This window comes from Epargyreus clarus, unplaced genomic scaffold, assembly GCF_041222505.1.
Source record: "Epargyreus clarus isolate Ecla_fem2 unplaced genomic scaffold, WU_Ecla_fem_2.2 ptg000007l, whole genome shotgun sequence".
NCBI classification, from domain to species: domain Eukaryota; kingdom Metazoa; phylum Arthropoda; class Insecta; order Lepidoptera; family Hesperiidae; genus Epargyreus; species Epargyreus clarus.
Window position 1 is genome coordinate 2,109,034 of NW_027332215.1, and position 11,353 is coordinate 2,120,386.

Genomic DNA, 11,353 nt, shown 5'->3' on the forward strand with positions numbered 1-11,353 from the left:
TTATAAATTTAGAAAGAATTTGGAATAAGTCACGCTTAACCTTAGACACCCTTCAAATTGTTTTTAAAATGAGTAGGTAATTAGGTATGTTTTCTATCCTATATGGCAAGTAATAATTCTGAATATTTCATAATATAGCATCATACATAAAATATCACCGAATTATTATTCTAATATTGCTGGATAAGATCACAAAATGTTTACCCAAAAGGACACAAAATTTACACATCTTAGACACGTTATCTGTAAATTCTAATCAAATCAATATATTCAAGAAAATATTTTATATACACGCAAGATTTTTTCTTTAGAAAAAAAACATAATAATTAGGCATAGTTATAACATGTCTGTATGCTTGGAGTTCTGTGAGTTGTCTGTATGTTAGATCTGTCTAGAACGGCCGAGGCCACTTACACTAAGTAAGTGGCCTCGGCCGTTCTAATTGGATCAATAAAATAAATAAATAAACAATAGATAAAAGATACATTGGCGATCCCACAATTTGAAAGCTAATTTAGAAAGAAATTTTATTTGGAAGTGTATTCCTTTCTACAATATTACCAATAAACATCGACCGAGAAAAGGTTTACATTATTTTATAAAATTAATTTGATGTAGAAAAGCTTGGAATGTAAATCTCTACTTAAATAATATATCCGCATGGTGTGACAACTTCAGCTCTACCATAAATAATTAATTCTATGCACCATTATGTCAAATTGTATATATAGATTTACTTTTTAAAATATACAAATTTGCACACGTATAGGCTATCTTTCGGCGCTTCTCCAGTGCGAAACACTTTTCGAAGCTTAATTGTAGACGTTCAAAAAGATTTTTATATGAATCAATTTTTAATAAATTAGATTTGAATTTGGTGTATGGCTTAGTCACTATGGTTTTCGAATTAATTAAAGAGACACGTCACATGATCGTATGTTGGACTTCCAAAGAGAATTGGAATGAAAAAATTGGTATTGAGGTTTAATATTTATAAATATCGTGGTACTTTTTAAGCGTTTACCCCTAAAAACGTATAAGGAATACTTCGTGTAAGAATCTCTCTTATCAAACTTTTCAAGGTAGAACATGGCAGCGCTCCTCAAGTACTACCATAAGGCTGAAGTAGGTGCAGGGGTGCGGCCGGGTGGAAGCAGTGAGGGTTGTACATTTTTTTTAATTGTTCCATTTTTCGCAAACTCGAAAGTTCAGGAAAATTTGTTTTTTTCTCTGTGGTCACCCTGAGCCTGAAAATGTGACGTATCGATTAGTTCAGTCAGAGCCGCTTCAGGCTTACAGTTGCTCCGCAGGCCTCTACGAAGTCACACGCGTGCTAAGGTTCTTAAAAGTACCTGATAAAGTTTCGCGTTCGAGCTTCGCGCTACCAGTTTTCGTCGTCAAAGTTGCGGCGCGCGCCTTATACTAGTATCATGCAGATGTAAGTCACTTCTATTGTATTTTTGTCTACTAAAAAGTTTTTAAAATTTTCATTGTATTGTATTTACTTTGTACGCTGGTACAAAATATTGTTACGTGTTATTATTTTATTGTTTTATTTTTTAATTTGTTTTTGTAAGAATAATAAGATAGATACGTGTCGCTTTTTTAATATATCCTAGATGTTTATGGGTTTTGGTTTTCAATAAATCATATTATTGAAGATGAGGAGCAGGAATTATGATGATGATAATTAAAAACTGTAAACAGTAGAAAAAAATTGAATTTGATAACCATTTTTACTTTTCTGTAAAATCTTTATATTTCTAATTTTAAGACAGTTAAAAATATTATAATATTTCAGATAAAGAACGCGAAATAGTTTTAATGCATCGGTGAAATAATATTATTTGAAAATGAAGCAATATTTAATTGTTGTAGTTGATATAAATTAAGTATTTAGATTAAAATTATATTCACGAACTAAAAATCCTTTTATGAACGAATAATCTTTATCAATTCTTTTTTATTATTTTTATAAATTATTGTACGTACTTTAAAATATACGTACTTACATTTCGATACCTTAATTCAACAGTTCAACGCCATGTACTATCCAAATAAATAAAAAAAACAACATTTTGAAAAAAGTGGACTTGGCTCATTTGCGAATTAAGGTATCGATATAGGGTTTGGATGACAATATTTGATTAGCTTGGTGACGTCATTCTGAACCCAATATAGCGGCTCATGATGGCGGGCCAATTATAGTTTTGCACCTCCATGATATGGATATCAAACGAGAGGGTTTTTTTAGTAGAATACGAAACCAAAATGACGTTACTAAAATATAGTGTTTAACAATTTTTTTATATATTTTTTTGTATCATACAATTATAACTAAGTGAAGAAAGGGTTTCTCACAAGTTCAATGTTAATACCGTTCGTAGTACGAATCCCGCGGCACCCCCTAACTGGTTTAACGTCTTACGTATCAATCTAATACTTTTTTATAAAACTTCTTTGAAAAGTAAGAAATACGATGATAATATTATATATTGACTACTTGCAGATTATGTATGCAATTTAAACACCGTTTGGGTGTTTTTCAGGTATTTGGGGTATAATTCTATAATTAAGATATTTAATTAAAAATTGTGGTAATTCTATAATTAAGGTTAACCCTCTCGTCTCCGGTGGCAGAATATACCCATTTGATAACACATTCATTTTTCGGCGTTTTTCGGTTTATCCATTGAATCGTAGTAGATTTTACTTTAAATTTTCATAATACCTTCGGACTCGTAGGGGCTGTTATAAAAAATACTAAGAATAAAAAAAAGCAATTTGCCGGTACGGAGCTCTCAGCGTGAATACGGATCGCACTTGACCAATTATTTTATTGTCGCCTAAGCATCTTGACTGATATACGAGTAGGTTAGGAATTAGGTATGAACAAAAATCAGGTCATTCCTAAAGCTTCTTCCTGACATTTGTTAATATAGTTCTCTAGCTATTGTATCCACACGTGGAAGGATTTCTTACGACATTTCTAATGTGTTTTTTTATCAATTTGTTTATATTATGATATAATTAGTTTTAAATTTAGATGCTACTTTAACTATATTACATGCTCCCATCACCATCATCACGTTCCACGGATATCCTTTCAGGACGACGCTGCTTAGCACGCGGGCCAGGCATCTATTAGTATGCTTGACACACCTATGAATTCTCTATAGTTCTCATCAATGACCCAATACTATTTCCCCCTAAATTTTCACATGACGGAATTGCAAATTAAAAATATATATACAATGTCCGTACAAAATGATGGTCACTACACATTTCAATCTGCATTCGCACGAACTCTTGACATATGATATGATACTATTTAATTACGCCATGGCTGCATTAGAACCGAGTGCGTTATCGCCGCAGCACCCACGTTCCTTCCGTCAATTATTATGAGGGAACCAACCTGGGCACCTATCACATTTTTATATTATTCGTTAAAATACTAATTCTCTTTGACAGGCCATCCCTAGAAAACCTTTCCCTGGCCGAAAAGGACCACGACAAGACCACCCCGCAGGAGACGCGTCAAGAGCCGGTTAACACTTCAAAACAGGACGAACCCACTCCGTCCACTTCAGCCAATACCTATAACATGACACCCACCCCTCCTGATATTGTCGAAATTCAGGAAACAAGCTGTTGACTCCACCTTTGCGATGACCACCCGGCGGGCAGTATGAAATGTTTGTTGGGACCCCCACTGCCTAAACCCCGCTGGGGCGAGGTCCAAGTCCCTTTGGTGTTGCCTTCCGCCAAATATGAGAGCCTTGTTAAAAAAGCCGAATCCATTTTAAGGATGTTGTTATGCACCGAAAATTATGATTCGGTGAATAGTCTTTTATGTTTCTATAACAAGTATAAGCGGGAAGGTATTTGTTTGTTTAAATTGTTTCAGTTATATAAACCTGTATTAAGAAGTAAAAAACTGACGTGTGTTGGGCTCGCGATAGAATTAATAAATAAATGGCGAGAATTAGACGAAGAGTTCCCTAATTTCTCAAAATCTAGTATATTAGTTTCCTGTGAACAAGAAGTACTAATGGTTGAGGAATATGTGGCAGCCGAAGGTCCCGATAATATAAGTAGAGTAGATAAAGAACATGTCATGGTATGTGTTAATGTTATAATCGACGGTCGCCCGGGGGTTATCCTGGCTGATCCGGGGTATCATGTGCCCCGGATCATTACTGTCATGATGGACGAAGAGGATCCACATACAGGTCAGTATGATTCTTTTCTTGAATTTTTTGACATTTACCTAAAGAATAATAATTACATGCTTACTTGTTGACATAGTTCAAAGCGTTACGCGAGAAATTTATATTCCCCCAAAATTTGTTTAAGGTGTAAATACATCTTGAATGACTCAATGGTATAAAAGTAATAGAACCCTTTATAGTTTGTCTTTGGCGACACCACTTAAGCGCTGCTGTGTTCTTGTTTGAAGGGTGTGGTAAGGGAAACATACTTTTCCGAGGCGTTCCAGCTTAGTCCTCAGAGGTAGCGATGCATCTGTGGCCGACCTCTGAGAAACATAATCATTGACATGGCAATGTCATTCAACTTTCATTTACGTTATAGTAATAATATCTGTGGCCGATCTCAGGTAGGAATACCTAATCCTATCTGGGGTTCAGATGTCCATGGGCGGCAGTAGCCACTTACCATCAGGTGGACTGCATGCTCGTCTGCTACTCCTATATTATAAAAATTAAGTTAGACAGCCATACCTAAGTATCCTACTTTAATCTTATAAAAATATAAACTTCTAAACCCCCGGTCACGCAGGTTGGTTCACCCAGCTGGATCTACCGAAGTGTCGGAAAGACTTTTGCTATATATTTAATGAAATAAATAGCAACTATGTCGAATGGCATGAAAAGAAAACAAAAGGCAGTAAAATACATATGGAAACATCCCTAATCTACGTCGCCAGACCGTATTTGGAAGGCATCAATGTCACGATTCGCCGCAACTTGGTGTATGAGACCAGGTTTGTATGTAAATTATATATCTTTAAAACAGATAATGTAAAAGAAGAAAAGAAAGACAAGAAGAGAGAGAGAGAGAAACGGACAGGAAATATTCGTATGAATTGAACGAATAGGGCTTGTACATCTTATTATACTTCAAAGTAGTCTAAACTGTAGAATATCATCACATACCCATAAAATTACCCATAAAATTCTTAGTCACATCCAGTCCGATACTTCAGATGTCAGTTTTCACTAAATTAAACGACATTGGTTATTTAATATCTTAAATATAAATTTTCTTAAATCCAACCGCTAACTTAAATTGATTTCGATCATGAAAATTAACAGTCGTTTCATAGGAAATATACATACTTGCCTAAAGACCAGGGGGCCTACCACCATCCTGTAAAAACCATCATAGATCAGGAAAGTTTTATTTTCTCATTAAAACAGTAAAATATTCTGTCATACACAGTTGACCAAACTTAAACCCTTATTAATTTTTCGCTTATCCATTATATAAAACCAACTGAAATTGTCATATTTTGGTTAAAAAGTTAAATTATCTGCAAAAAAGTAAAAATATGATTAAAATAATATTGCGTTAAGAGATGGTAGTAACCCCCCTGCATAAACCAGCTCTTTCCTTTTATTGTAACAAAGATGTGTGGCAGTAAGAATGTCTTAATTGCACAACGTGTACTTCGAAAGTACTGTTACACGGTACTGATACCTATTATCTCTCTAGGAGTATCCTGGCTCGCAACGAGAATGGCTATCTGATAGCCGGCATCGTTTTTGAAATACGTGAAACTGACAATGAGTTCACCCTCTTCATGGACGTTGGCGACAAGAAATGGAAATCGAAGTATAAGTTCTGCTTGTTCGAGAATGACGCGGTAAGTTTACTATTTACTAATTATGTTTTATGTTGTGTACATTTACTATGGCGGTTGACAAACGCCCTTAGGGAAGTTGATCATCAATATTCTAGGTGTCATGAACGTGTACCTAAAAAGTCACTGTCGTCGTAAAGCCATTCTCACAGGGTACAGATCTCCTCTCAAAGTGAATGGGATTTAAGTCAAAGTGCATCGCGCTGGAAAAGTGCGAATTAAAAGACTTCATACATCTAAGAACTTTTGTGGGAATAACTCTCAGGAGTGTAGGTTTACGCACAATATTTTCCTTCCATCTTAGCAACTGATAAATATTTTTTTAATACCGAGTGGTTGAGTTTCAATCACTAGGTTATTACTACTTTGAAGTGTAAGTACCTAAATACGCTTAAAAAGAGCCTTATTGGCGAAGCAGGCTGACTATAAGGAAATAGGTTTTTATAATTTTAACTTTTGATACTTCTTGTTTTTTTAAAAGAAATATATGTCGCTTCTGACTACTTAAAAGAAAAGGAGCGCTGTTTTATCAAACTTCTCTTAAATAATTAAATAAACCTCGATTAGTTCGCTAAGCCTTTGGACATACGTTGCTGCGAGCCACCGGAGTCCTACAAGCTACATGTCTACTATTAGTAAGGGGTGTCAAAAAACATTTAAAGTTTACGTATAGTTAACTATAATTTTAATATTTATGACGAATAAAATAAAATCAACGTGTTATTTGCAATTGAAACGTTGTTTCTATTTCAAAACACCGCGTTGGCTACACCTAAACAATGTTTTATAATCAAAAAGCCCCTTACCCCTTACCTTTTGCCAACCGGTCCCAGTTAACACAATAGCCGACGTCTTTTCGGCTTCGGCTTCTCGATCGAAGGGGCCGAGGTTCAAATCCCAGGCACACACCTATGATTTTTCAAAATTATGTGCGTAGTAGAAATTAATTATCACTTGCCTAAATGGTGAAGGAAAACATCGTGAGGAAACCTGCATACTTGAGAGATTTATTAAAAAAATCTCAAAGGCATGTCTACCAATACGCACTTGGCCAGCGCGGTGGACTATGGCCTAATCCTTCTCATTCTGAGAGGAGACCTGTGCCCAGCAGTGGGATAGTAATGGGTTGATGATGATACCTTGGGCTTTTCAAAATGTTTTGTGCTTGTTAACTGATTATCACTCGTTTTATTGGTGTGGGAAAACATGGCGAGGAAACCGGCATAGGTACCTACAAGATTTTAAAAACAATCTCAAGTGTATATGAAGTCTACCAATTCGCACTTAACCAAAGTGGTAGACTATGACCTTCTGAGAGCAGACCCTTACCTAGCAGTGGATTTAATGCTCGTCATTCAACTTACCGTTACAAGATAGGTCGCCAAAAATGTTAATAAGTATATAAAGTGGCAAATTTCGAGCAATAGTAGGCAAATTATAGTTAAGATTGATTCTTACTAACGGATAATCATTTTTATTTTGGCACCCACTGAGTCCCATCCGGATGTGGAATTTGAGATTGAAATATGTTTCTATAGGAAGTATAAAAAGGATCCTTTTTATTTACAATTAATACAAAGGATGTAATTTTTACGATTTTGCCTCCCCTCAACAATGATTATTTTTCAATATATGTTTCATCGCGATAAGTGTAGTAAAACGTAGGTGACATAGAGTAAGTTAATTTTCCCCTATAACATGTTTGGGCATCGAAAATATATTTTTTTCGGTCTACCTTCCGTCACCGGCAACACTGTTAAAAATGCGATATAGCGACATATATACAATATATATTATATTATATATTATATATTTTGAAAATTTTGAGCCACCTTCCGGCATCTATTACTAACCGATAGATAATCGATTTATCGAATGAAGCGACCTAGTTTGCGAATCTATTAAATATTCAGCAATCGCACTATAGACTCACCCACATGTCTTTTCCCACGCGCGCAGTTATAAATAGATCTTGAAAAATAATTGTGTTTTTGATACAATAATAAATATGCGTGCATGCAGTCTGTCTGATAAATCTGTTCGAAGGTGGTAGAACCCTTTGTGGTTCGACTCCGGCGGCACCACCGCCACACCTATTTCTACCTAATAACAGCAGTGTTAAGCGCTGCTGTGTTCCGGTTTGAAGGGTGTGGTAAGGGAGACAGACTTTTCCGAGGCGTTCCAGCTTAGTCCTCAGGGGTAACGGCGCATATGTGGCCGACCTCAGGTAGGAATATCTTATCTTATCTGGGGTTGATTACAGATGTCCATGGGCGGCAGTAGCCACTTACCATCAGGTGGGCTGCATGCTCGTCTGCTACTCTTATATTATAAAAAAAAAAGTATTCGACCATAAGTAGCATTGGAGTCCTACTTTAAGTTGGCCGCGGGTGCGTTGTTATCAATGAGGATAAGGTTGTAACGCCCCATACCAGTGTCTCTGCGTTACAACACCTTTCTAACTACAACACAGCGCGGCATAGGACTGCTGTTATGCAGAAAAAGCAATAGCGGTGACGCCGTCGGAGTCGTATCGCAAAGAATTTTACCACCAGTTCTATTAGCGTTAATAAACTGTTACCAGGCCCATATATATATGATTTATGATCCTCATCTTGGTTAGTATGAATCATATACTTCACTGATGGGATAGTGCAACTATGCAACACATTTCCAGACGAAGAGGATAATTAAATCCTGTGTCTTCAAGCTTTTAAGGGGTTTTGTCAATTATCGAAATTGTTGATTCTTTATTGAGTTATGTGCCTATGTCTACTGAATCTGCATTGATATGTTAATGTTAAGTAGTTTTAATTATTTGATATTCACAGAAATTCAAACAATAAATTCAATATTGAATGAAGAAATTGTTTCGACCGAATTTAATGAAATTATTTATCGATTGATAGCAAATTTAATCAAAGCAAACATATATTTTTTATTTATTACGTAACTATTGCAACAGCGATACAAATCATATTTTCACAATATACCTTACTTACTATATACAATGTATATGTATGTATAATTGTATATAGTAAGTCGTAAATTAGACCAAAACATTATTACACGGTTTGTTAGAAAATAATGATTTACATTTTATTGTGTTTTTGACAAAGACTTTCATTTTTTTTAATCACTCTTTCTTTTCACTTCTTTCCTCTTGATTTGTTTCTAGTTAATTTTAAATACAACATTTTACAAGTAGTTGAAATAATAGCGGTGAGAATAATTACTAATTTAACTTGCTAAATTCGTACCACCCGCTATATACTTTTTATAATATATTTTAAATCGCGAATATTATTTGTTATAATACTGTAGCATATAAATATAACCACAATACTAAGGTGTTTAACCGTTGCATATCATGTTGCGCCACAATTGAAAGAGTTGACAATTTTTCGTGCCCGCGTCTCATTAAATTGCGTTGCTTTGGTATATATTGCAAACAGCGCTGTATTTTGTTGACCCAAGCTCTATATTAGAGTGTAGTGCTTCACTGATCGAGTTTGAATGCCATAAGTGCGAGCGCTTTTGAAAATTGTATGTGCAGTAACGATAGAATGTGTCTACGTTAGCCGTGCCATCTGAATACACATGAGGGAGCTACGCAGAAAAACTTTCGTATTCTCCCAGGATGATTTCTTTACTATAGAAGTGACTACACTACACCTGATTGTGTAACTGCCTCCTACGGATATCTGTAAACTTACCTGAGATCGGTCACTGATGCGTTGCTACCTCTGACGATTAAGTTGGAACGGAACGCCTCGGATAAGTATGTCTACCACACCCTTCAAACCAGAACACAGCACTGCTGAATACTGCTGCTATTAGGTAGAACAAGGTGTGCTACCTTCATGGCCTTACACTCTTCAACCATCTCAAACTCTACCGTCACACACTGCCCACTATAATTAAAGATTATTTTTATTGCATAAGACGCGCGCGGTGCTCAGCGACTTTTTAATGTTGAATTTTAGTGATAGTTGCTAGCAATGCCCAAACCTATTTTCCTATTTCAGCAATGCCTCTTATATTTCTGACTAATTCGCGTTTCTTACTGTTATGCGTCGCAATTTACTGAACGGTGTATATGAAGTATTATAATCTATTTTATGTAATTATATGAATTTAAAACGCTGGCTGCTGCGTGCATTTCAATAAATGGTTTAAAACGCTCGCCTTATATTTTGTTAGCAAGTCTTACTTCAAATGTCACTCAAAAGCATAATGATAAAATGCTGTCACTATTTTCTTTTTGTCATCAACTGTTTTGGTATAATTTTTTGTCGACTGTAGTGTATTTTTAATACTTTATAGCAGTAGCCCTTATGTTGCAAATAATTACCTTGGAGACTCGCCGCGGTTATGCAAGGCAAACACATTTGTTTTCTAAGCAATTATGAAATTTTCAACATATACATATATAACCAATATTTGTCTATTGGCAAGGTTAAAGTTAGGACGTAAAAGACGCAAAAAGTTTAGGTTAAAATTCACTTAAATCAGGTGCAATAAATCGCTTGGTACCAACTTCATCTGGAGCATTACAAAATATTTCAAAACTTTTATGTAAGCCGGATTGTATCTATAATAGTTCATTGCTAACGAATATGGTTCCGAAGAAGGTGCCATCGCTACAGCTATTTCTATGATGAAACAGTTCTTGTGCTCCGGTGTAAATGCCGGGTGCTTACATATGAGGTGACAGTCTTTATCCAACGAGAGCAACGCATCTGATCTTCTTCAGGTAGGACCTGGCTTCAGGTGGTGGTGGTTACAGATGTCGGTAAACGGCAGCGATTAATTTTAAATCAGGTTTACTAATGTGTAAAATATTCTAAAAAACCTCGTTTTTTGTTCTGATGATTATATGACTTTTCTATTCCGACCAGGTGCTCCCCGAGCAGGTGCTGGCGAAGCTGGCTGAGGTCAACACTGTGCTCCGCTTTGAGGACGGGGAACTCCTCTCAACACTACGCAGCGTCGCCACCGTACTAACCGATCACATGTTTGTGACACAAATGTTAGCAATTAACAAATTCATTCTGAGTTACAATCGCAATGAAATACCTGATGTCGAATACCAGGAAGATGAGAATCAAGAGGGCGGCACTTAGTAAAGTATACATCACTTAAAATTGTTCCATTACATTTCACAAGGTTGGAATGAAATAATTACGATTGAATCACCATCCGACCATTTCAGCTATTTTCTTACTATGGAGACTTCGATCACTAATAAGAACTTTGGGGGCCGTATAATATTAACGCCTAATATTATTCAATCTATCCGGTGTCAATCTATTCAATCTCCAGTAGGTATGTAATAGTCGAAGTTTTAAATTTGATAATTTTCGTATACCTTACTGGAAATTGGCAAAAAATAGTAGGGAAATATTGGATAGATTGATTATTAATAATGGCCGTATATAGGTTGCCTAAGATAGATCACATTT

At 35.7% G+C, this 11,353-nt stretch overlaps 1 protein-coding gene across 1 annotated transcript; it reads left to right on the forward strand.

The window, feature by feature from the left end:
* The first annotated feature begins 1,431 nt into the window (after nucleotides 1-1,431).
* LOC140743181 (uncharacterized) lies at nucleotides 1,432-11,014 on the forward strand. The gene is made up of 6 exons (XM_073074236.1): nucleotides 1,432-1,439; nucleotides 3,476-3,551; nucleotides 3,912-4,236; nucleotides 4,805-5,009; nucleotides 5,741-5,891; nucleotides 10,790-11,014. The coding sequence occupies exons 1-6, from the start codon at nucleotides 1,432-1,434 to the stop codon at nucleotides 11,012-11,014; spliced, it is 990 nt and encodes a 329-aa protein (XP_072930337.1).
* Nucleotides 11,015-11,353: the final 339 nt, after the last annotated feature.

Coding starts and splice junctions, on each gene's coding strand:
- LOC140743181 (XM_073074236.1), top strand. Junction 3,552..3,911: donor AGGAGACGCGTCAAGAGCCG/GTTAACACTTCA, acceptor AAATTGTTTCAG/TTATATAAACCTGTATTAAG. Junction 5,010..5,740: donor AACTTGGTGTATGAGACCAG/GTTTGTATGTAA, acceptor TTATCTCTCTAG/GAGTATCCTGGCTCGCAACG.